This window comes from Petaurus breviceps, unplaced genomic scaffold, assembly GCF_028583685.1.
Source record: "Petaurus breviceps papuanus isolate PSGF00001 unplaced genomic scaffold, PetGlider_PUasm1.0 91041, whole genome shotgun sequence".
In the NCBI taxonomy this organism is placed as follows: domain Eukaryota; kingdom Metazoa; phylum Chordata; class Mammalia; order Diprotodontia; family Petauridae; genus Petaurus; species Petaurus breviceps.
In genome coordinates, this window is record NW_027187400.1 from 7,616,858 (window position 1) to 7,643,915 (window position 27,058).

At 42.8% G+C, this 27,058-nt stretch overlaps 1 protein-coding gene across 1 annotated transcript; it reads right to left on the bottom strand.

Annotated features, from left to right (window-relative positions):
* Positions 1-674: 674 nt before the first annotated feature.
* Positions 675-20,026, bottom strand: SYF2 (SYF2 pre-mRNA splicing factor). The gene is made up of 7 exons (XM_069079056.1): positions 19,961-20,026; positions 19,714-19,842; positions 13,312-13,437; positions 11,484-11,601; positions 5,982-6,072; positions 3,605-3,703; positions 675-898 (listed from the first exon to the last, which is right to left on the bottom strand). Exons 1-7 carry the CDS (start codon positions 19,982-19,984, stop codon positions 733-735), a joined length of 753 nt encoding a protein of 250 aa, XP_068935157.1. The 5' UTR covers positions 19,985-20,026; the 3' UTR covers positions 675-732.
* Positions 20,027-27,058: the final 7,032 nt, after the last annotated feature.

A 27,058-nucleotide genomic window follows, 5' to 3' on the forward strand; every position in this document is an offset into this window, starting at 1 on the left:
ACGCAACTTTTACCTAATGAATCCTTTCCAATGCCTTCCCACCGAGAAGCGAATTTTACTTAGCAACCTTTAAATGCCTATGCTTGATACATTCACAGATGTGAAAACAATTCTTAACTATTATCTCAGTATGAACAAAACTCAGACAAGGTGTACAGCCTTACCTGGTAAAAGGATCACCTAGACATATCTTTGGAGACAGTAAGGAATACAATACAAATGTACTGCCAAAATAACCTTTCTAGGTGTCATGCAACAAAAGCTGGATGACTACTGAGCACTGGTTCAGGTACAGGATGGAGGAAGGAGATACCCTCAAGATCTCTTCTATTTCAAATTCTATGATTCAGTTAAGTCCAGGGAAGAGGCAGTTGACATCCCCCACCCTTAATAACTCAACGCAATTGTGAAAATGCCTGATGTAACACTTTATAAGTTTACAAAGCTACGTACATTCTCATTTTAGCCCCGCAGCCCTATGAGGTAGGAACATTATCTCCGTTTTACAATTGTTAATACAGGCTTAAATGATTTTGTCCATGGTATCCCAGCCTGGTAAATATCACAGGTGGGGAAAGTTTCCTTACCAAGATTGGTCAAATCTTTACAAGTTACAGCTTTCCTAAAATAGCATTACTTTGAAGTATGAAAATATACAAACTTATAAATGCATCTGAGTGTTAAATACAAGAGTATATAAATCCTTTATTTGTGCAGTTCACTGATTGATGTTTAGACAGCTGTTCCTCTCTCCAAATTCTGTTTGATTTCAGCTGTATATTTTCCATAGAATCTCTCTGCTTTCTTGTTGAATTTGGCATTTCTTTCATTAATGTAGTCAATATCAGAGTCATCATTATAAGGACGTCTCCGACTGTATTTTTCTCGTTTCTCAATTCTGAAAAACAGTTTTAAAAAAGAAACCTTTTGGTCATCTGGAAATGAGAATGACTAATGATGAAAGTGAAGGATAAACTTAGAACTGGCCACACTCTTCTCCCACATCTTGACCACAAACCAATCTAACTTGACATTCCTCTCAGATACTGTCCCCCACTTATTTTGCCTTCCCAAGCCTTGGCTTTGGATCACTCCTGTTAGCTACTGTCTTTCCTTCTACTCATGTGCTGCTTAATGAAGCTGGAGAAAATCATGAAATTGTGTCAAATGGGTAAACACATATTTTTCTTAAACATCATTTCAATTGGGCCTCATCAATTCACTATCCCACCTACAGCGGCTTTTCTAAACCTTTTCATCCATCCTCAAACATCTCATCTCACCCCAGATTGAGAACCTTGCCTTGGTATTTCACCCAAAAAAAAAAAAAAGTGAGGCCTTTTACTGAGAGAGCTCCTTTTCCCCTCCTCATCTCACACACTATCTCCCATCACCCCTGTCTCACACAATGATGTCTAGCCCTTCTTGCCAAGGACAGTCCCTATGAGTGCCCAAGTAATGCTACTCTATCTCATTCCAAACAAACTGCCTCCTTTATTATCCCAAATCTTCAATTTCTCCCTGTGCACTGCCTGCTTCCCTGTCTGTGAACATGCTTGTGTGTCCCCTCCCCCAATCCCTTACTTGATTTGTCCATCTCTTTCTTTCCATATCCTCCCTTTCAAGGCTCTCCCTTGAGAAGGCTATCTATGAGCAATGCCTCCATTTTTTTTCCTTTGCATTCTAGCTTTCAACTTCATTACACTGAAAGTGATTTCACAATCACCAAATCTAATGGTCTTTCTTAATCCTCATTCTTCTTGATCTCTCTGCAGCCTCTGAAACTGTCAAATCACCCTCTCCTCCTTGATACTCTGTTTCCAGGACTTTTTGCTGATTCTCTTCTTACCCATCTGCCCACCCCCCCTTCTCAGACTCCTTTGCAGGATGCTCACAAAGGCCCAGAGTTAGCATTTACTACAGTGTTCCCCAAGGCTCTGTCCTGGGCCCTCTTTTCTTCCTCAGTACTGTTTTGCTTGATAATCTCATCTGCTCCCATTCAATTATAATCTCTTTGCAGATGATTCTCAGCCATTTGTCTAACCCTGATCTCGCCCTATCTTCAAATGCCTGTTGGACATTTTGAACTAGATGTCCCATAGACATCTTAAACTCAATATGTCTAAGGCTGAACTTGTTATCTCCTCCAAAACCTTCCCCTCACTTCCTCCTAACTTCTGTATTACAGTGTTTCCCCGATAATAAGACCTGTCCTGAAAATAAGCCCTCCCCTTACTGTGTAAGATTCCTCTAAAATAAGCCCTATTGAGATTGCTACTGTAGTGAAGGTGATCCCCTGTGCTACACGCTACATTACAGTACCCTCTGTATGCACCGTCCCCCCCGCCCCGTAAAACGCGCGCTGCGCTCCGAGCTGCATCCAATCAGAGCTGCAGCAGTGAGTGCATCATCCTGTTCTTCCCCAGTGATTTGCTTATTGAATAAAGGTACATTTTTTTGTTCACATTTACCTGTTTATTAAAATTGCTGTCAATGTTCATTAAAATAAGCCCTCCCCTGTAAATAAGCCCTCTGGTGTTTTTCTGTCCAAAAAAATTAATAAGACAGTGTCTTATTATCGGGGAAACACGGTACTGTTCAGGGTATCACCATCCTCCCAGTACCTCATGTTCAAAACCTAAGTGTTCACTTCAACGCCTGACCCTCCAATCTTCTTTGCCCCACATTCAATCTCTTCTCTCCTCTGACACTGCCCCTACTCTGGGATAGGCCTTCATCACCTCACACCTGGACTTCTGCAGCAGCTGCTGGTGGCTGGGGCTGCCTCAAGTCTCTCCCCTCTACAATCCTTCCACTCAGCTGTCATTTATCTTCCTCAAGTTATCACCAATTCAAAAGCTCCAGTGGCTCCCTATTAACTCCAGGATTAAATGTAAAATCCTGTTTGTCTTTTAAAGTCCTTCAAAACCTGGTACTCTCATCTTTTTGTTTTCTTACACCTTATCCCACTCTATTAGTCTCTGGCCTCCTTGGCGTTCCTTTCTCTCCTGACTTGGAGAGATATATAAATAATACATAATAACATAATTATATATTATATATAATTATATAATATATAAGTAAATATATAATTCTTCATTATTGAAGAATAATTGAAGTGTTCATAACACTTCACAGAAATGACAAGTTCAAAATTAAGTGTTATATGGAAATCTGTGACATGCAAAGTCAAGAAATATAGACTTTCAGCATTTTAGGTAGACTGTAGCATTTAAAGGAGGACTGGGACTATAGTTTCATGGGAAGAAAAGGCACAGGGGATTGCAGTCTGCACCACTGGGAGAACAAACTGCCTCCATGAGATCAGAAATGCATTGATGAGGGGCAGCTAGGTGGCGCAGTGAATAGAGCACTGGTCCTAGAGTCAGGAGGACCTGAGTTCAAATCCAGCCTCAGACACTTGAGACAATCCTAGCCATGTGACTTTGGGCAGGTCACTTAACCCCAATTGCCTTGCCTTCACTCTCCAAAACAAAAAAGAAATGCATTGCTGTAATAAACAAGACACTGTAAGTATTTAGGATAACTTCTGGCTGTCTGCATGAAAACTGGCTACAGTCCAAGGCTTGTTCTAAGTACTTACTGTTTTTCTAGATCTATAACCATCCTATCAATTTCCTCTGTAGAAGGTACATGTGTTCCATGAAGAAGACTATTGGATGTTGGGTAGAATTCTTCTCCACTGCAAGAAATCAAAATTATAACAGCGTGAACACATATTTTGTCACAAATGTTGAGCAATAGGAATAAAAAGATTTACTCTGAAGTACTAAATTTAGTATTAAATAGAATCCCTTAGAATGGATTGTAGAGATCATCTAGCCCAGGGGTGGGGAACCTGGAGGTCACACATGGCCCTCTAGGTCCTCAAGTGCAACCCTTTGGCTGAATCCAAACTTCACAGAACAAATCCCCTTCATAAAAGGATTTGTTCTACAATTTCACACCCTTTGACCCAGCAATACCACTTCTAAGGTTATATCCCAAAGAAATCATAGAAGTGGGAGATAGACCCACATGTACACAAATATTTATAGCAGCTCTTTTTGTGGTAGCAAAGAATTGGAAATTAAGGGGGTGCCCATCAATTGGGGAATGGCTGAACAAGCTGTGGTATATGTATGTTATGGAATACTATTGTGCTATAAGAAATGAGGAGCAGATGGACTTCATATTTACCTGGAGAGGCTTATAAGAACTGATGCCGAGCAAGACGAGTAGAACCAAGAGAAATTTGTACACAATTACAGACACAACATATGTGTGATGACCAACTTTGACAGACTGGACTCTTCTCAGCAATGCAGTGATATTTGAATGAAGTCAATCCCAAAAGACTCATAATGGAGAGAAATGTGTACATCCAGAGAACTAGAAAGAACTAAGTTTATATCCAGATTGAAGCAAAATACCTGATCTTTTTCCTTTTCTTGTTTGGTTTTATGTCCTCTTTACCATTTTTCATTCCATCTGATACAATCCGTCTTTATAACCTGACTAATGTCTAATGTGCAAGTATTTACAGATCCTATACTTGACCGTATGCCACCATGGGGGCAAGGGGAAGGAGGGGGACAAAATGTGAAACTCAAGGAATTGTGGAATTGAATCTTGTTAACTAAAAGTGAACAAATTAATAAAAATTATCTAAAGACAAAAAAAAAAGATTTGTTCTGTAAAACTTGGACTCAATCAAAAGGCTGCACCCAAAGACCTAGAAGGTCACATCCTGATCTAGTCCAACCCCACCCCCACCCGCCACTGCATTTTAGTTATGAGAAAATTTAACATGTGACAAAAGGGGACTAGAAGCCAGATCACAAAACTCCAAACTCCCAGAGTCAGACAGTGCCTCTCCGAGATCAGCCAGTCTAACTCCTGTGTAAAGCATGAATGCCTTCTACAACTCCTCAGGTTAGTAGTCATCAATCTCCACCTGAACACTGGATCAAATAGATGACCTGATGCTTTTTGGCACTGCACCCAAAGCAGACAGGGTGAGAGGAGGTGGAAGGGACCCAACACTTAGTATGTGGCTACTATGTGCCAGGTACTACATAAGCACTATAAAAATATCATCTCATTTGAGCCTCAGAACCCCAGGAGGTAAGCATTATTATTATCCTCATTTTGCAGAGAAAATGAAGCAGAGGTGGAGTGACTTGCCCAGGGTCACACAGCTGGGGTCTGAGATTGGATGTGAACTCAGATCCTTCTGACCCCATGCCCTGTGTCACTCAGGTGCAGCAAGACCCACTGAGAGAAAGGGCATGTCCCAGGGTGCACAGAGTGTGCCAGAATCATCTCCAAAGGTTTTCTAGCACGGGCTGGATGACCACTTGCCAGAACATTGTAGAGGGGATTCCTGTTCAGGCTGACAAGCTGGCCTAGAGCACAGGTGCCAATGGCAGTGTTATCTGAACCAGATTACCTTACAAAGCTCACCACCTTATGAAGCAACAGATGCCCTTTTTTCTGCACAGTTCTGATTAGTAGGAAGTTTTCCCTTAACTTTGCCCATCTAATTTCCACTTACAGGTCTTAGTTTTTGGCTCTGGGGCCAAGCAGAATGGCTTCTAATCCCAGCAGAAGAAATGTCTGATGCTATTCTTAGACCTTATCCTTTGCTTCCAACGCCTTCCTAAGCCGGCACCTTGGTCCACACTATTCCTCTGGTATGAAATCCCCGTCCTCCCCATTGCTTCCCAAAGATCATACGTGTGGTTAAGTCAGTCTATGTGTAAAGTGGAAACACTCCACCATGTGCTTCTGAGATAGATGGTACTTAAATGACTGTTCCAGGTGGTGGTGGAGAAGACCGAAGCCTCCTCACTGGGAACCTAAGGACATCCTTTGGGAGTGTGCAGCACTAGGGACAGCACAGACCTCAGCAGTGGAGTCAATGGTGTTTAGTTAGGATAGGAAACCAAGGCGGGTCCATCCTGGGTCCTGGTACTTACTGTTTTTCTCTCAGTTTTTCATATGTTTCCATATCAGGTTTGATCTGCTTGGTCAACCGATGATACTGGCGTAACTGAGCAGCTGCATAGTCTTTAAAATAAAATGGGAAATGGTTTGGTTATGAAGACAGTAATTAGTCACTTCTTAGTTGGAATCCTGATGCAACAACAGCATGCAGATCAATGGGATGAGGGCTCCATTCACCACTACAGATGGTGACCCCTCCATGCCCTAGGAAATTAGCCGTCAGTTGCTTTGACCAAAAAATCCCATGACTCAGTGGCCAACACGGCTCTGAGGGCAAGAGCAGGAGCAGCAGATAGAAGGTGCAGAGGTACATTTTGGTTGGATGTAAGAAAAAGCTTCTAAGGACCTGAGCTACCCCAAAATGGAATGGGCTGTCCGGGGAGTCTAGAAGTCTTCAAGAACAGGCCTGCTACATGGTATATGCACAATAAGTATTTTGATTTACTAAATGATTAGATGACTCCTCGGGTTGTGTGGGGCATATTGTAGAGGTTTTTTGTTCAGGTATAAGCTGCACTAGATGGACTGAAATCCCTTCCAAATCTGAGACTGTGGAAGAATTTGTAGGCCCAGGAGAAAGCTGGTAGCTGGGAAGAAGGGCTAGTTGTGATGGGAATGTAAATTTAAAGATCTTCCCTGCCCCTAGGCTAAAGTACACCTGAAGCCTGGGGTAGGAGGCTTGTTTTTCAGTAGATACTTTTTGATTGGCCAGTGAGTCAATAAGGTTGTTACATTCTCTGAGCCAGGAGAAGGCTATATAAGGCCTGGTGTGTAGCTTTGTTTTGGGGCTCACTTTGAGAAGTGTTCTGTAATTTGATCATATGAAACTCTGGGAAGCCTTTGGTTGTTGAGAGCCCCCCCCCGGCTTTGAAAAACCCAGATGTTGTTTGGTATGGATGTAATGGTTGGACAATTTGGAATCTGTTTACTTGATCTGTTTCTCTGTCTTTTTTTTTTTTGTTGTTCTACCAGCCAAATTTATTTTCTTTCATTAAGTTACATAAATAAAATAATTTACTTTCTGAAATGCAATCCCTAAATAGGTGTGCCCCTGCTCCCCCACAGATGGCAAGTTTATTTTATTTTTTTTACATGACTTTTCTTTTTTTTTTAATGCCTTATTAACTTCTGCTTTACATCATTCGTTTCTGCCAGATTTTGAGTTACAAATTTTCTCCCCGTTTTCCCCCACCCATCCCCCCAAAACAGCAGTCCCACAGGATATCCCCACCTCCGATCTGCTCTCTCCCATATTTTCTCCCATACCCGTTTCAACTTTTCCAGTGGATCTCTATGCCTCAGTGCCTGTATATCTTTTTTTTTCTTAATAACATGTAAGATGGTATTAATAATAGTATACACACACACACACACACACACACATATATGTATATATACATATATTTGAATATTTGATTTTAAAACTTTCAATTCCAGATTCATTCCCTTCCCCCCCTGCCACCCACCCCCACTGGGGAGACAAGCAGTTCAGTATAGGTTGTACATGTGTGGCTAATGCAAAACAGTAACATAGTAGATATATTGTAAAAGACTGACTATATTTCCATCCCTCCTATCCCACCTCCCACTTGTTCTATTCTCTACTTTGATCCTGTCTCTTTTCAAAAGTGGGTGCTTCCAACTTCCCTCCCCCCCAGCCTGCCCTCCCTTCCATCATCCCCCCTCACCCTTCCCCCCCTATTCTCCTGGAGGGTGAGATCCCCTATTTAGTGTGTATTTCCCTCCCTCCTCAAGCCAGATTCAATAGGAATAAGGTTGACCCATTCCCTTTTGCCTTCCTATTCTTCCCCTCCATTGTAACCATTTTCCCTTGCCTCTTCTGTATGAGATAGTTGCCCCACTCTGTCTCTCCCCATCTCCTCTCATTATATTCCTCTCACCTCTTAATTTCACCTTTTAAGTATCATCCCTTCCTGTTAAATTGGTCCCGTGCCCTCTATCTATGTATATCTGTAAACGTATATACACATTCACATATGTATTCATATGCCTGCATACCCTCATATAAAGACATACACACACACACACACACATACATATATATATTTCTAATCCCTTCAACTACTGAGAAAAGTTTCATAAGTTACAATTATTGTTTTTCCATGTAGGAATGTTAATAGTTCAACTTTGACCAGGTGGCTCAGCGAGCAAGAGCACCGGCCCCAGTGCCGGGACGACCCAGATCAAATCCGGGCGCAGACACTCAGCACCATACCCAGAAACAACAACTGGCCGTGCAACCCCGAGCAAGCCACTCAACCCCGATTGCTTTAAAAACAAAAATAGTTCAAATTTGATAAGTTCCTTATGATTTCTTTTCCCTGTTTACCTTCTCATGCTTCTCTTGCTTCTTGTATCTGAATGTCAAATTTTCTATTCAACTCTGGTTTTTTCAGCAAGAATGCTTGAAAGTCCTGTATTCCACTGAATAACCATATTTTCCCCGGAAACATGATACTCAGTTTTGCTGGGTAGGTGACTCTTGGTTTTAATCCCAGCTCCCTTGACCTCCGGAATATCACATTCCAGGCCCTTCGATCCCTCAGTGTAGAAGCTGCCAGATCCTGGGTTATCCTGATGTTTTCCACAGTATTCAAATTGTTTCTTCCTGGCTGCTTGTAATATTCTCTCCTTAATCTGGGAATTCCAGAACCTGGCTATAATATTCCTAGGAGTTTTCTTTTTGGGATCTTTTTCAGGAGGTGATCGGTGGAATCTTTCAACCTCTATTTTGCCCTCTCATTCTAAAACATCAGGGCAGTTTTCTTTGAGAACTTCCTGGAGGATGCTTTCCAGGCTCTTACTTTGGTCATGGCTCTCAGGCAGTCCAATAATTTTTAAATTATCTCTCCTGGATCTATTTTCCAGGTCAGTGGTTTTTCCCATGAGATATTTCACACTGCCTTCTATTCTTTCATTTGTTTGGATCTGTTTAACAGCATCTTGATTTCTCATAAAGTCATTAGCTTCCATTTGCTCCAATCTAATTCTGAAGCAATGATTCTCCTCAGTGAGCTTTTGAGATTCTTTTTCCATCTGGCAAATTCGGCTTTTTAAGGCATTCTTCTCCTCATTGCCTTTTTGAGCTTCCTTTGCCATTTGAGTCAGTCTGTTTTTTAAGGTATTATTTTCTTCAGTCAGGCTGTTGACTCTCATTTCATAATTTTCTTGCATCGTTCTCATTTCTCTTCCCAATTTTTCCTCCACTTCTCTTATCTGCTTCTTAAGGTCCTCTATGGCCTGAAACCAGCCTGTATTTTCCTTTGAAGCTTTTGATGCAGGAGTTCTGACTTCACTGATTTCCTCCTGTTCCATGCCTTGCTCCTTCTTGTCCCCAAAATAGGAGTGTAATGTTGGAATCTTCTGTCTGCTTTGTTTCCTTTGCCTGCTCATTTTGCCACTCAATTATTTGACTTTTGGGCTTTTTGCCACAGTAGGACTCTGCCACCAGACAGAGGAGTTTTCGTCCCAAACGCTGGGGTTTTCTCAGCTGCCGGAGGTATTAGATGGGTGCCCTCTCTGAGGTCTCCACACGCTCTGGCAAGCTGGACACACACCCCAGGACCTCCACCCTAGACTGCAATCCAGATCCAAGCAGGTTAAAGCAAGAGCGATTACCCCTCAGACTAGTGCTTGGTCCCCCTACACTCTGCAGGCCAGGAGCTGAAGCCGCCACATGGCACTGGCAGGCTGTGCCTCTTCTTAGCGGTTTCTCGCCCCGGGGGTAAAAGCCACACACTCCCACTTACTGGGTCCCAAAGTCCAGACTGCACTGGCCTCTCACCTTGTCCTTTGCATCTATGTATTGATAAATCTGGAAACGGCCACAGCTGCTGCTGATCTGGAGTCCCTCTGGCTGGCGGCTGGTCAGGCCTGCCCTGGGGCTAACGCCTCGGCGTGGTGCTGGGCTCGGCTCCCAGAGCGTTGGGCTGGCCGATTCCTGCTGGTCTGCTGGGCTGTTCTCAGTGGGAGGTTAGCTTCTCTGTGTCATTTTGTGGGTTCTGCAGCTACAAAGTTTGTTTAGAGTCCCCTTTCTACATGGATTGGGGAGGGTGGAAGCCGGAGCCGCGGGAGGGTCGTGCTTCTACTCCGCCATCTTGGCTCCGCCCCTGTTTCTCTGTCTTGATTATTCTGTCTGTATATTCTGAAGTTCAGGGTGCTGACCTTTTTCCGCTGAGCTAGGTGAATGATACATATTTGACTGATTAAAATAAGCTTGTTAACCCATTTTGAGTTGCTTTCCTTTATCAAAGCAGATCCAAGAACCTGTGTTGGCAGACACCCTGGGGACGCTGGGGTGCTTGCTGCTAACACTAGTTTGGTTTTCAAAAATACAGCAAACAGCAGAGAAGGTAGGTGAGCTAAACCCTTCTTCTGTTCAGGCCACAGTGTGTGTCCCTGACCCACTCTGTGGAGCTCTGGACTCTGGAGACCATGCCTACAAAATCCTGCTGACTCTCACTTGACCCCTTGGTTTTGGTTATTATTACCCTGCAAATTCTGGTCTGACTAGTACTGTGGAGTGGCAAGGCATACCAGTCACTTCTATGGATGGAGAGCTCTCTCTCACCGGCCCTGTTTACTCGACTGAAGAGCTAGAGGAAGGCCCAAAGGACCTGGCCTGGCCAATGAATGCCCCTCCACTACCCTAGGCTGGTCCTCAAGCACAGATGGATATCTGACTCCTTCACTGGCAGAAGTCAAACAACTTGAACTCTGCTAGCATCAAACCAGGTTCACCTCCATGCCATGAAAATGACTTTATTTGGGGGGTGAGAGTAGACATCATAATCACTAATAAGTCAAAACCTAAAGTTTTCCTGTAAGAGATATCATCAGAAAACTGACGATAAAAGTTTTGACAATGTTTTGGCCACAAATTGTGAAAAATATCCATCTATTAACAGTCTGTCCTCCACATATAAACCAAGAGATGATGGCTCTTGGGTGCTGGCAGCTTTGACAGTGGGTAGAATTACATTTTAGTTATCACACAAGACTTTTCAATACCCCCAAGCTGTTCTTACACTTACACACAAGTACGTACACACACACACGTGCACACACACAGAGTAAACAGGCTGTGGCATGTTGCCACATGAGAGGTAGTGAAGGCATTACTGAGAAAAGCAAGGTCTGCCTAACAAGAGAAGTGGGCAGGCCATGTGGGGAGAGCAAAGGGTAAGCTCCACGCTGCAGTGGCAATCCTAAAATGAGCAGCGCTTTGGTGGATGTTTGGACGAGCTGGTCAGATCCTTCACAGAGGATCTGTAGGAGAACATGAGCAGGCGTGAAGGGGCTGTAAGCTTCACGGGGACGAATGGGCTTAGCTTGAGAGTCCAAGTACTCTCCGGACACCGCGAGCTCTTGTTGGTGTACTCTCTGAAGGTCTAGCCCAGGAGGAGGGCACCCTGAATCACCCGATGGCTTTCTATTTGATAAGAAGGATTTACCTGAAAAGCCCAGATCTGGGTTCTTCCTCTTCTTCTTTCTCTCCCATCTTTCTGCATCTTCAGCACTGATCTCTAGTAACTTCACTCGTTCATAGTCTTCCCCCCTTGCAGCACATTCCTAAAAGATCAAAGTTCTTTTTAAAAAATAGTAGCTGAATTTATATTTTTGTATGATATTTTCAGCTATGAAAGGTTTCACATATGCTATCAAATGAAAGGATCAGAGACAGAGCCGGGAGGGACCTCAAAGACTATGAAGTCCAACTCCCTTATTTGATAGATGAGGACCTAAGATCAAGAGATACAGTGACCTCCCTGGGGTAACACAGGTAGAAGTATCTCAGGCAGAATTTGATCTCAGGTTTTCCTGACTCCAGGGCAGTTAGGTGGTGCAGTGGATCAAGTGCTGGGCCTAGAGACAGGGAGACTCATCTTCCCAAGTTCAAATCTGGCCTCGGACATATACTAGTCATGTGACCCTGGGCAAATCACTTCACCCTGTTTGCCTCAGTTTCTCCATCTATAAAATGAGCTGGAGAAGGAAATGGCAGAACACTTCACTGTCTTTGTCAGATGGGGTCGTGAAAAGATGGAGATGACTAAAAAAAAGTGACTTTCCTGACTCCAGACCCAATGCTCTAACCTCATACTGCTTCTCCAAAGGGCAAATATCATCACCCCATTATGCACATGAGGCATTTGAAGGCCATAGAGCTGAGCCAACATTGCAGTGTTACTGATGGATGGTGATGGGACTCAGACCTAGGTTTTCCAGGGATTCAATCACTATCTTTCCATGTATCTCCTGAGCTGGAATCTCACATCACCAACTACCCACTGGACATTTTAAAGTGGCTATTTTTTTTTTTTGGAGGGGGAAGGTAGGACAGTTGGGGTTAAGTGACTTGCCCAAGGTCACACGACTAATTTTTTTTGTGTTAAGTGTGTGAAGCTGGATTTGAACTCAGGTCCTCCTGATTCCAGGGCCAGTGCCACCTAGCTGCCCCTAAAGCAGCTATTCTTTAGGACCTAAACATCTAACCTGTCCATACCACAGCTCATTCTCTCCCCACCTCCAAGCCCACTCTACTTCCAAACTTCACTTTCAATGTTTAGAGGACCACCATTCCTCCACCCAGTTTTATAACATCTGGGCCATCCCTTCCTCTTCTTTAGACCACATATATACGCAGCTGCCAGATCTTGTTGTCTTAGCATTTCTCACATCCATTCCCAGTTTACTACTCCAATAACCACAACTGTCTCCTGTAATCTCCCAACTTCAAGCCTGTCCCCATCCCAACATATCCTGCACAGATGCCAAGTGACTTTCCTAAAGTGTGGGTCTAAACATGTTACTGCCTCCTTCCATTTCAAGTCCCTCCCAGTCGAAGATCTTATGACCATGACCCCATGACCAGTTTTTCTGTCTTTGGGCATTAGTCACTTCCTTCCCTAGGTCTAATGTGTTCTCTCTGTAAAACCAGAGTTAGATGAGATCACCTCTAAGTTTCTCTCCAGCTCTAAATCCTACCTGATTTAAAAAATAAATCGCATCCCCAATACATTTCCACAGTGCTTTTTTACATTAGGCAATGTTTTAAGATTTGAGGATTGGCTTTAGAAAAAAGCCTGTCTACACAGAATCACAGGTTTAGAGTTGGCATCAACTGTGAAGATCATTCAGTCTAGCCATCTCACTTTACAGCTGAAGAAAGTGAGGTTCAAAGAGGTTGTGACCATACCTGCTCAACCCCGGCCACCTGACTCTGACTTCAGCCCCCTCCCTGTGGTGCCACACCTTGAAGTACAGGGTGGTCGTACTTACCTTCTTCTTTTCTTCCACCTGAAGTTCCCATTCCAAACGTGCCTTCTTAGCCTCCCAGTTTGCTGGCAGCTTGAGTCTTTTATCTTCCTCCACAACCTCCTGATGATTTAGCTTTCGGGCCTCATTCTAAAAACACAAGAAGAATGTGCCATCACCACAAAAGACTAGCATGGATAAATGCCCAGAAGTCGAAAAATCAGGACTTAAACACAACAATGTGGGTCTGGAGTCTCAGGACCAAGAACACCTCTGAAAATTCTCCCAGAGTCTCTTATTCAATATAAAAACATGACTGATGTGGGCAAGTTTTAGATGCAAGTTATCTTTTCAAATGAATTTACCAAATGGTTACCAAAAGCCAGACACAGATAAACTGGAAAAAAAGAGAAATAGACACAGTATTAGTCTAGTGGAAAGAATAGATAGAGAGCTGGAAGAGGATTTAAGAGGTCACCCAGTTCAACACCTTCATTTTACATTTCAGATGAAGGAACTGAGGCTCAAAAAGGTTTTCAGTGACTTGCTGAAGGTGACACAAGCACTGAGAAGCTGATCTAGGAATTAAAAACTGGATATGGAATCAGGTGACCTGTGTTTGAATTCTGCTTTGCAATAGGTATGTGTCCCTAGGCAATTTATGTAATGTCTGTCTCAGTTTCTTCATGTGAAAAATGGGGATAATGTTTGCACTATTTATCTTTCAGGGTGCTTGAGAGGAAAATGCTTTGCAAATCTAGAAAAATGAGTCAATAAGATAAGTGGTCAAAGCATATGAACAAACAGTTCTCAAATGAACTACACACAATTAACAACCACATTAGGAAAGCTTCAGATCACTAAAAATAGTAAGAGAAATGAACATCCAAACTCAGCAAACTTTCTTGTTATTCACAAGTGCACATCCAATCCCCACCACCCTTCCAATCACCTGCCATCCTTCCAGTTAGCAAGGATGGGAATCTCAGTCCAAGGCCTTCTGGCTCTAAGTGCATTGTTTTTGTTTTTTTCTCAGTGCACTCTACTTGTCTCTAGTAGTGACGTCAAGGTTTCAGTTTCAGATGATTGAAAGAATAGTGGGATCATTGCTATAGGGAAGCTAGAAAGAAGTTAGTAAGTAGCACTGTGTGACCTGAGCAAAGTCACTGAATCTTGCTGGCCCCTCAGGAGCTTTATTTGAAAATGATGAAATACTTGCTCTACCTAGCCTAGGAGTTATTATTGAGGAAAATGTTTTGTAAACGTTTTAGCTGTCACATCAATGTGAACTCTTTTTTGGCTCCTTCCTTTCCTGTATCACCCACTTTCTTTTTTTACCCCACTAAGTGAAAATTCAATTTTTATTATTCATTTCAACTATCATTTACTAAATGCTCACGTTGAATGAGAAACACCTGAGTAAATACACAGAAGTAAGACTGGAGCTTGCAATCCAGCAAGGGCGGAATGATCACCAAATATGCAGCTTAATACAATGCACTGACAGAATGGAAAATAAGGAGAGAAGCACAACGAGCTAAGATTCTTTGCGACACTACACCGTTGCCCAGCTCAGAAACTTTCAGCCGCTCCTCATGGAAGCCTCTTTTTCAGCCTTTGTTATTCAAAGCCCAGTTCAATCTGGCTGCACCCTGCATGCCCAGCCTTATTTCCTATTTTTTTCAAAATTAATTTCTTTATTTTTAGTTTTCACCATTCACTTCCATAAAATTTTGAGTTCCAAATTTTCTCCCCATCCCTCCCCTCCCCCACACTGAGATGGAATGCAATGAGATATGGGCTCGACGTATAATACATTCATATTAAACCTACTTTCACCTCAGTCATGTTGTACAGAAGAATTACAACCAATGGGACAAACCACAAGAAAGGAGAAACCAAAAAAAAAAAAGGGGAGCAAATAGTCTGCTTCCATCTGCATCCAGACTGTAGTTCTTTTTCTGGATGTGGATAGCATTTTCCATCATGCGCCTTCTGGAGCTGTCTTGGATCCTGGTATTGCTAAGTAGAGCTAAGTCTATCAAAGTCAGCCATCACACCATGTTGCTGTTACTGTGTACAATGTTCTCCAGGCTCTGCTCACTTCACTCAGCATCAGTTCATGTAACTCTTTACAAGTTTTTTCTGAAGTTCACCTGCCCATCGTTTTTTATGGAACAATAGTACTCCATTACATTCATATACCATAACTTGTTCAGCCATTCCCCAGTTGATGGGCATCCCCTCAATTTCCAATTCTTGGCCATCACAAAGAGAGCTGTTGTAACTGTTTTTGTACAAGTGGGTCCTTTTCCTGTTTTTATGATCTCTTACGGAATACAGCCCTAGAAGTGGTATTGCCAGGTCAAACGCTATGCACATTTTTATAGCCCTTTGGGCATAGTTCCAAATTGCGCTCCAGAATGGTTGGCTCCGTTCACAACTCCACCAACAATGCATCAGTGTTCCAATTTTCTCACATCTTCTCCAACATATCATTTTCCTGTTTTGTCATGTCAGCCAATCTGACAGGTGTGATGTGGTACCTCAGAGATGTTTTGTTTTGCATTTATCTAATCAATAGTGATTTAGAGCATTTTTTCATATGACTATAATTTCTTCATGTGAAAACTCCCTGTTCAAATCCTTGGACCATTTATCAATTGGGGAATGACTTGTATTCTTATAAATTTGACTCAGTTCTCTATATATATTTGAGAAATTGAGGCCCTTATCAGAGATACCAGCTGTAAAAATTCTTTCCCAATTTTTTGCTTCCCTTCTAATCCTGGTTGTATTGGCTTTGTTTGTGCAAAAACTTTTCAATTTAATGTAATCAAAATTATCCATTTTGCATTTCATAATATTCTCCATCTCTTGTTTAGTCATAAATTCTTCCATTCTCCATAAATCTGACAAGTAGACTATTCCTTGCTCACCCAGTTTGCTTATAGTATCAGCCTTCATATCTAAATCATGTATCCATTCTGACTTCATTTAGGGTGTGAGATGTTGGTCTCTAGTTTTGGCCATATTATTTTCCAGTTTTCTCAAAAGTTTTTGTCAAATAGTGAGTTCTTATGCCAGAAGATGGCGTCTTTAGGTTTTTCAAACAGCACATTATCATAGTCACTGACCACTGTGTCTTGTGTACATAACCTATTCCACTGATCTACCACTCTATTTCTTAGCCAGTACCAAGCAGTTCTGATGATTGCTGCTTTACAATACAATTTAAGATCTGGTACAGCTAGGCCACCTTCCTTTCATCTCTTTTCATTAATTCCCTTGATATTCTGGACCTTTTGTTCTTCCAGATAAATTTCATCATTATTTTTTCTAGCTCTATAAAATATTTTTGGTAGTTTAATTGATATGGCACCGCATAAGTAAATTTAGGTATAATTGTCATTTTTATTTTATTAGCTTGGCCTACCCATGAGCAAATGATGTTTTTCCAATATTTAGATCTGACCTTATTTGTGTGAAAAGTATCTCGTAATTGTGTTCATATAGTTCCTGGATTTGTCTTGGCAGGTAGACTCCCAGATATTTTATAATGTCTACAGAATCTGTAAATGGAATTTCTCTATCTCTTGCTGTTGGATTTTGTTAGTAATGTAGAGAAATGCTGATGATTTGTGTGGATTTTATCATCCAATTCCAATCAGCTGTCAAGGGCTATGGATTCTTCTTCCATAAGACTTTTGCCTTTTGTCCTCTTTTATTCATTGCTGATATTACTTTGGTTCAGTTCCTTTTGCCCTCTGGCTTGGCCAACTGCAATTACTTAACAGGTGTCCTGGCTTTCAGTCTCTCCTCCTTCATCCTGAACTCCATTCCCATACAAAAATCATCTCCCTAATGGGATGATCTAATCACAAAGTGCAGCACCTCAACACCCCTCCATGGATCCCTTCTGTTCACAGAGTAAAATATAAGCTACTAATTATGTTTCTATGATGTGGCTCTAAGCCACCTTCCACATCTTATTTTTACAAAAGCTTAGAGCTGGAAGAGACCCAAGAGGCATCCAGACTGACCCATTCCTGAACAAGTATCTCTGCTACGCAATCCCCTACAAGAACCTATTCATGCTAAGTCCTTCCATATGCTCTTCCCTTCAGTCAAACTAGTCTCAGAAAGCCCAACTATGCACCTAAAGTGCTAGATGTTAGAAATAGACAAATACAAATACTCTGCCCTCAATAAACTTATGTTCTACTCTGTGGACAAAACATATGCAAAAGTAAGTAAATACCAGATCATCTGAGGAGAAGAGAGTGCATTAACCAACATGAGGATGAGGAAGTTGTTTACGGAAGAGGTCATACATGAACTGAGTCTTAAAGGAAGATAAAGAGTCATTCTGAGAGGCTAAGATGAAGCACAGGGATCCATTTGTACAATTTAAATCGACAGAGGCAGCAGATAAAATGAGAGGTTCAGGAAATAAATAGTAGGCCAGATTCACTAGAACATCTAGTGTTAACTGAATGATGTAAAAGAATGGACAAGCAGGTTGGAATCAGTCTGCAAAAAGGCCTTGAACATCAGGGTGAAAAGTTTCTATTTTATCCCAGGGGTAATAGATTAAAAAAAAAAATAGGACATGACATGGTGAGACCTATATGGCTTAGAAAAATTGCTCTGGCAGCTGCCTGGAGGACTGGAAGGAGCCTAGAAAGAGAAAGCCCAATAAGGAGGCTATTTCTGGGATCATGTCCAGATCTTCTGATACTGTGCATTTCATTCACTAGGCCTAAAAGATACTCATATCTCTGCCTGGCAAATTATTACTTTCCTCTGAGGCCCAGCTCAGGTGCCAGGATCTCTAGGAAGCTTTCAGTGACTGCCCTATGGGATCTCTGAATCTTGCTGACCTCTCTGACTGAAACCTCCACTTAATAACCTAGCTTGTAAAATAATGGTTTGTTTACATCTAGGTTTCAAGCTCTTTGAGAGCAGGGAGTGTCACCTTAGTTTCCAAAGCAGAGGAGATTAAGTAGAATCAGGAAGACCTGGGTTCAAATCCTACTTCTAACATACACTGGATTTGTGATCCAGAAGTAGTCACAACTTTTGGGGGCCTTAAGCAGCTCTCTGGGAATCTAAGCTGCAGAGAGTTCCTGTTAATTTACTTTTTTTTTTTTTGCCCCAGAATCAGTCATTTGTAAATGAGCATCAAATGAAGAAGACAGTATAGGTGTTCCCTGACATTCTAAATTCTTCAAAGCACAACTCAGCTGCCAATCAAACATTTATTAAATAGCTACCACATACCAGACACTAAGACACCTTTCTAATTTCCCAGGACCTAATGCCTCCCCGTCTTACACAAAATTTATATTTTATATATTTGTAACTTATTTATATGTGGTATTTATTCCAGGTACTTACTACAACAAGAAGATACCCTACCACTTATTACAAAGGAAAGCAGATATTCCTTATTAGCACAGCCATTTATACTAGTCCAAAGGAAATGGCACTTTCTTTACCTGTCAATCAACAGGCATTTGTTAATCACCCACTAATGATTTTATCAGAAAGGATAAAGAGAAGGTGACTACTTTCTTGAATTACCATATTCCTCTGATTTTTCTTTTGTAGTCAAAATCAGCTGGGAAAGGAGCTATAATTTTGCTTTTGAGGTGTCCCTGCAGTACAAGATTTAGACTTCACATAGCAGAAAGAAATGGGGAATACAAAGGACCAAGTGTAGCTAAGGTTACTCTTAGTAGACCACCTTTAGCTCTTAAAAAAACCCTCTTAAGTCACTTAACCTATGTCAGCCTGTTTCTTCATCTGTGAATTGAGGAAAATGGGCAGCCTATGTCACAGGGTGGTTAGAACATCAAAGGGGGTAATACTTACGGTGCTTTGCAAACCTTAAAGGGCTGTATGAATTCAAGTCATTACTACTATGCGCTTGGAGTCTGCACGGCCCCAAACACCGTCTGGCCCACCCTCCTTCATCTGACAGATGAGCAGAGGCTCAGAGAGGTTAAATCGTGTGACTGTGTGGCACAGCAAATCTCGGGGAGGGAGTCTTCTGAACTCTAATAATCACGCCGGACTGCCTTTCCAATCAATTACTTAAAAACTGCCGATTATCCTTGTCAATATTTTAATAAAAGCGAGCGTGCGTCTTCGCTTTAAGGTTCTCCAAGCGCTTTACACGTAACTGTCTCGTGTCAGCCTCCTAACAACCCGGCAATGTGGGAGCCATGATCACCCCCGTTTTAGAGAGGAGAAAACTGAGGCCGAGGGTGGTGCTACAGCTGCTAAGTACCCGAGCCTCCCCTAAGTGCACAGCTCTACCCCTCCCGCCGCTCAGCTGATAAAGGGCCGTGGCAGCCTCAACATTCGGCCACAGCAGGAGCTCCGAGGCAGGCCCCGCCCCCACTGCGGGGCCTAACTCACCCTTTTCAGGTGCAGCTCCCGGAACTTCCTCAGTCTCTCCTCTCGCTTCTGGGCAGCCCGCGCCTCGGCTGCGGTCAGGGGCCGCTCCTCTTCTTCCTCCTCCTCGTCCTCCTGGGTCTCCGTGCGGGCCTGCACCGCGGAAGGGACGGTCAGTCAGACCCAGCTTCCCTCCCTGCGGACAGTCCCGCGCCCACCGCCTCCCCGCCACCCTGGGCTCCCCAACCCCTCCAGACAGCACCCCCGCTACCTCAGCCTCCACTTCAGACGACATCGCCAAGAATCTCTCCCCTCTTCCGCCGACTTCCGGAAAAAACAAGGAAATGACTTCTACAACATCCGGTCTAACGCTCTTCCGTCAGTGACGTATTTCCTAAAACGGGTGCCCGTCCCTGCTCAAGACTCCGCCCCAAACGCAAACCTAGGCGGAGAAGAGAAAGCGGACAGGGGTGGGGAGGGGAAGAGTAGAGGACTCTGCGCAGACGCAAAGGTAATTGACGAAGCCCGAGCGTGAGTGGGCAGGAAAGGTCCCTGAAAAATAAAGCATATTAGAAAAACGTCCTAGAACCAGCTAACAACAACAAAAAAGAACTGGGTCTCAGAACATAAGGTGAATGAAAAACATTCATTAAGCAATCATTGTACATCGTGTTTGTGCGGAGTTGTTTGCAAGTTGTCTACCCATTTCGATTGTAAGTTTCTTGAGGGTAGAGACTGTCTTTCGCTTTTTTTGTATCCCTGGCACATAGTAGGCACTTAATCAGTTTACTAATCAGTTTATTGACTGTCAAGTGTGGTGCAAAAGGAGAGTCCCTGCCCTCAAAGGAGCTTACATTCTCATAGGGGAGATAACAAATTATAGGAGAACGAACCAGGGAGGCAGTATTTTGGTCCAAAATGTTACAGGGAAGATGAGTGGATCCGTCACTGAGCAGACTAACACATCTTTTCCAGCATCAAAGGCAGCATCAAACTGATTATAGTTGTATAATTGGGAAGACTGGGATGTGCAGAGAGTAGCTGGAGAAAACATCTCTCTGGGTGGAGTGTGTGAAGCGATATAGAATCATCTTAGACCATAGGGGGCCGCCAAAGCCCTCACCAACTTGGACAGAACATTGCAACATCGAATGTTAGAGCTGGAAGAGACTCCAGAATCAAAATGTCAGAACTGGAAGGGATATAGAACATAGAAGAGTTGGAAAGGTCCTTAAAGTTTATCTAGAGGAACTTTCTTATTTTATAGTTGAGGAAACAGGCTCTAAAAGGAGAAGTGATTTGCATATGGTTTCCTAGTGAACACAGAAGGAAGATTTGAATCTAGGTTTTCCTGAGCTCAAATCTAAGGCTCTTTCCACAATTTCATAATTTCATGCTTTTGGTCTAGCCTCATTGATCGCTGAAGTTATTTTAAAATTAATTTTGTTCAACTAAAATTTATTAAGAAGGTGTGAGCAGTGTGCTCTGTACTAGAGTAGTGAGAAGATAGAAATTAAATTGAAGGTTGGCCTTCAAAGAGTTGTCAGTTTAGTCATGGGAAATAACTGAAGCACATGAAAATATAAAGCACAGCATTGCAATGAAAGCCCATTCCTGGGAGCATACACAGGGGACCCATGTGGAAGTTTAGTGAGGCTGCTGCCAAGCATGTGCTTTCCACCTCAGAGCACAAACAAAAGGTTTCTTTCAGCTTTTCTCAAGTGAGATGCATTGAGTATGAGTGTAAGTATAATTACTTCCTTCATCCAAAGCTCCAAAATGCAAGTCAATAGCAGTTGTGATTCTTGCCCAAACATGATCAGTAACATCAGCACCATTCCTGCTGGAATTGTATGCTTATGTTAGAAATGACACTTGTTAATTCTGCTGAGCTTTTTATTCTTGTCTCAGGCTGCCCCTCTTGTTGAACAGTATGTAAAATATTTTTACAAAATCTTTCCCCAGAAATAAGAAATCAGTGCATCCAAGTTCCCCAGGCATGTTGGTACTTCTATTCTCCAAATATGGAACAAGGATGGGTAATATATATGGCACGAGTTTCATACTTTACCATCTCTGGCCAGGTAGAATCTGTTAATAATGAAGATTAAACTCAAAAGTGTGCCCAGTGTACATTCCCCCCTCTTCCTCCACCAGAGAGCAGGTTGTTCAACGTTTACTGGAATACCCCTGCCTCTGTCCCAAAATGACCTTACATTTATTTTGTTTCTATGTACAGAGTTGTCTCTCCTATAGAATGTGTAGCAAGGAGTCGGGTTAAACATTTCTGGTCATGCTTCTGGCAAGATGTGTGTTCTACCACATGTGGTCTCAGGTCACAAGTTCCCCATCCTGTGCTAGCGTGTATGCCTAGCCCTATGCCAACCCTGCCTCTCTGCTCCTGGAGGGGGTATTGAATTCGAATCTTTGCATTGGTATATGTTTTAGCATTTGTATAATGCTCAGCACATAACAGACACATAATAAATAAAAATCCCAGTTTCTGCATTTGTAAAATGAGTGTGTTGGACAGGATGATTCCTAAGGACCCTTCATGATCCCTCTGGGGAGAGAGTTCATTCTAGGAGCTGAGATTAGGATCAGGAATGGTTTAGCTTGGAGGTAGTGTAAATGGGTTGGCAGAAATGTAGGGTGTCTGGAAGGGACAAATTTAAGGGCAGGCTGGTGAGGAAGGGGGATGGCAGATTGTGAAGAATCTTGAATGCTGAAGTAATCTGAAATTCTCAGAGAGCAACTGAAAGGCACTGAAGCCTTTTCTACTGAGGGCTGGATTCTGAGACTCATGCTGCAAAGTGGTTCAGAAAATCGAATGTGTCAGCTTCTTACTGGAGCTTCCCTGACTTCACTCTTAACTGAGTATCTCTCTTGAAACCTCAATCTCACTTTAACACAATTTTCAACTGCATAGATCACTTTGACTTCTGTATAACTAGGGTGCTGCATAAAATGACAAAGTCTAGAGGTTTTTTTTTCTGTTATAAGTAGAGTTTTCTAACCAATAATATGTTTTATTCAGTTATTTTTCAGTGATATCTGACTCTTGGTGACCCCATTTGGGGTTTTCTTGGCAGAGATATTGGAGTGGTTTGCCATTTCCTTCTCCAGCTCATTTTACAGATGAGGAAATTGAGGCAAACAGGATTAAACAGGATTTTAATTGAGGCAAACAGGATTTGCCCAGGGTCACACAACTAGTATTTGAGGCTGGATTTGAACTCAGGAAAATAAGTTTTCCTGACTCCAGACCTGGCATTCTTTCTACTAAACCACCTACACTTACCAGATGATAAAGTAAACAAGATTGGTAGGGATTTAAAGGGTGAAAAGGGAAAGGAGGCCTTGGATTTCTTAGCAGAAATGTTGGGATTTGCGGCTAATAAAATTGTGTATTTTTATGCAGGAAAGTAATATGAAGCTTTATTTGCCATGGTTATGTTGTTTGTCCTTTGTTCTTGAAGAGTACTATGACATCAGGGAGGTGATCCCAAGACTTGCCAGTGAACTGGATTTAAGTGAGACAGGCCTGTGCAGTCACCAGCCTCACTTTATCCTCTGGCCATCTGGGTCCAGAGGCCAGATACAGATTGGGACGACTGGAGATGGTCCCCATAGGTGTGTACACATATGAGAAGGAAGGAGTAATACCGCTTAAGAGGCTAGTGCAGAGATCCAGGGGGAAATATGTTGTCTTCAGCCCTAACAAGTGTTCAGACTCATAGTGCCTTTACAATGTGCTAATGGAGTGAGACTCACTTTTTGTGTTTCAAGGCCTCAGGTGATGTGAGAATTTGTTCCCTAGAGTGGGGTGTCTTTGTAGCTCTAAGAGAGGTAGAGTAGACAGCACTAGGTTTTTCTTCCCCTTCGCTTTTCCAGGGGAGACTTTCATACCTGCCTGGAAGGGAAGGAGGGAGTTGGGACTGGCGGCCAGATTTGGGGATACCAAGTTAGAAGTATATTTGTCCACTCCCTTAAATATTATTAGTCTAGGGAATATGATCAGGTTTGTAGTAGCTTCTGATTTCTATTATTGGGGGTAAGGAGACCCTAAGGTATCTATTCAAAGCTTGACCCTTTCCCCACCAAATACCAGTTTTACAGTGAACACACATAGAGAATAGCAAAGAAAACCATTAATCCAAATCAAAAGCAAAATAGAAGTCAGAGAAGGTGTCCATAGGAGACGCTGGGCAATACAGAATGAAGGTGCTCTCTCCTTGGGAGTGAGATAACTCAACTCAACCAAGAGAAAGAATATTGAATTTCACCCAAGGGAGAACTCCTCAGAGCTAGTATATAAGGCTGGGGTTGGGGACATGATGGAAACTGTTGACTCTTTTCTTGTTTTCCCAGAGTCAGTAACTTGAAGTGGGGTTGTCCTCTTCCATCTTCCTCCTTGAAACTAGAAGCCAGAAATGCCCGAAGCAGCTCTATGCTTGGAGAGTCCCCAAGAAGACTGAAGACAGTTGACACCCCCCTGTTCTTGCCGGCTCCATCCGGCCCCTCACACAGGACAAGGTGCTCATTTTCACTAATAAGGAGGGAATCCCATGCTGATGAGCTCTGGGCAGGCAGGGGTCACACTTAGCTTCTTCCCTACAGTCCTTGTAGTTCTCAAGGGTCTCCCCATTCCAATCCATCTTTCACTCAGATGTCAGATTGACCTTCTCTCCCTCACCCCCATTCAGTAGATTCCAGTGGCTCCCCATTACCTCCAGGATCAAATATAAAAGCTTCTGTTTGGCTTTTCAAGACCTTCATAACCTGGATACTTCCTGTCTTTTTATTCTACAGCTCAGTCCTCTCTATCTGTTCTCCTTGCTCTTCCTTACATACACATCACTAAACTCCATGCTTTTTTTTTCTTTTTGGAAAGCAATTGGGGTTAAGTGACTTGCTCAAGGTCACACGGCTAGTAAGTGTTAAGTGTCTGAGTTTGGATTTAAACTCAGGTCCTCCTGACTCCAGGGCTGGTGCTCTATCCACTGCACCACCTAGCTGCCCCTAACTCCACGCATTTTCACGGCTGCCTGCCGTGCCTGGAATTCTGACCTTGACCTTGTGGCTTCCCTGCCTTCCAGCTTCAGTCTTTGCCTTTCTTTGTGTCCCTAGAGCTAGCACAGTGCCTGGTGCACAATAGAAGCTTAGTAAATGCTAGTTGACTTGACCCGAGGTGTTGACAGCATAGTTTTTTTCTTGGCAAGGCAATTGGGTTAAGGTGACTTGCCCAAGGTCACACAGCTGGTAAGTGTGTCAAGTGTCTGAGGTCAGATTTGAATTTAGGTCCTTCTGACTCCAGGGCTGATGCCCTATTCACTGTGCCACCTAGATGCCCCCAAGGACCTGGTATTTAAGAGCTGTTTTTCCAGTATTCCTAGTTTTCTCCTCAGTATAAACATGCAAAATGTTTTATATACATTTAATCCTCAAGAGAATCCTTCTAAACACAAACTCAGATTGATTAACACAAGAAGGGAAAAAATAATGCAAACATCTTGCAGAGTTAACACATTAAGTTATTAGTAATTCACACCTTACCCTAAATTAGTTTAATCAGATCTTTCCAGATAAAAGTGCTTGTTTTTCTTCTCATCCTCCTTCTTCTCCTTCTCTTTCTCTCCTCCTCCTTTATCATCATCATCATCATCATCTTGGCAAATTGGTTAGAATCCTCAACTTGGAGTCAGGAAGACCTGAGTTCAATTCCTGCTTCAGTCACTTCCTAGCTCTATGACCCTGGGTAAGTCACTAAACCTCTCAGTCTTGATTTCTTCCTCCATAAAATGGGTATAATAATGCCACCTACCTCAAAGGGTTATTGTGAGGATTAAAAGAGATAATCTACGTACAGTCAGTGCTTTGCAAACCTTACATCACTATCTAAATGTTAGCCATTATTATTTATTTTACAGATGATTTGAGACTTTTGCTTATAACCCTTCTTTGGCCCAGTGGGTAGAGTATCTGACTGAACCTGAAATCAGAAAAACCTGAATTCAAATGCTGTTTTATATACTCACTAGCTGTGTGACCCTGGGCAAGTCACTTAACCTTCCTGTGCCTCCATTTCCTCATCTACAAAATGGTGGAGTTGAACTCATTGGCCTCCAAGGTCCCTTCCATCTCTAAATATATGCTCTTATGATCCAAATCTTACTTTGCTAGACTCAGCAGCTTTGGGAAAGTTACGAAGGTAGAATATTCAAGAAGACTGAGGTCTTTCCTTTGACATCTGTTTCAGTAATGATAATGATCATAGTAATAATAAAAGCTAACACTTCCATAGTGCTTACTATGTGCCAGGCGCTGTGCTAAGCCTTTTATAATTACTGTCTCATTTGATGAGACAGCAACCCTGGGAGGGTGGTGCTGTTATTATCCACATTTGAAGATGAGGAAACTTAAGCAACAGAGGTTAAGTGACTTGCCCAGGGTCACAGAGCTAGTAACCATCTGAAGGTGGATTTGAACTCAGGTCTTCCTGACCCTAAGCAGAGGCTCAAAGGGGCATTTGTGCCTTGCCCATATATGAGCACACACGGCTATTAAATGTCAGGGGCGGGGTCTCGATGCAGCTCTCTCCTCACTACAGACCCAGCTCTCTTTTTGCCCAGTCATGGTGTGTTTCTAAGCCATGTATCATGCTTTGGACTGTGTGGTCCCCTTTTTGCCTTCTAACATTGGAAGCACCGGGTACAGTAGGGCTTTCACATCCTGGAAAGCTGTCTTCATTTGAAGAGCTTGTGCCCGCACCAGTGAAAAGCCCTGGTGAAGACCTCGTGTTTCCCTGCCCAGCGACCGCATCCTCCGTGGCCAGATGCCTTGCAATGGACAGAATTCAAAGAAGCTCTTGTGGGATCACAGAATCTCTGAGGTGGAAGGAACCTGGGAAGTCCCTTAGTTCAGAGTCTTCACTAGCTGGGACAAATGGACCATTCACCGCCAGTAGACCATGAGTCAAGGGGCCCCTGCTGCTCCACAAGACTTCCCTTTTGGATAGCTCTGAATATGGGAAGCTGCTCGTAGCACCATAAATTTGGAGCTGGAAGAGGTCATCTAGCCCAACCCCCTCATTTTACAGATGAGGAAACTGAGGCCCAGAGAGGTCAAGTGACCATGGTTACACAGGCAGTAGGGAGCAGGGCTGGGGTTTGAATTTATATTTTATGACTCTAAATCCACCACTCCCCCATGTTCACTGGATTGTTTCCTTGCACCAATAATAAATACTTGTTGAATTAGACAGATTGGATGAAGCCTGATTCCTCCAGGCTTGTTACTTCTTATCCAAGAAAACTAGCTGACAGAGGAAAAGGGGCCTGTACATGCTCTTACATTTTCTATCTGATTT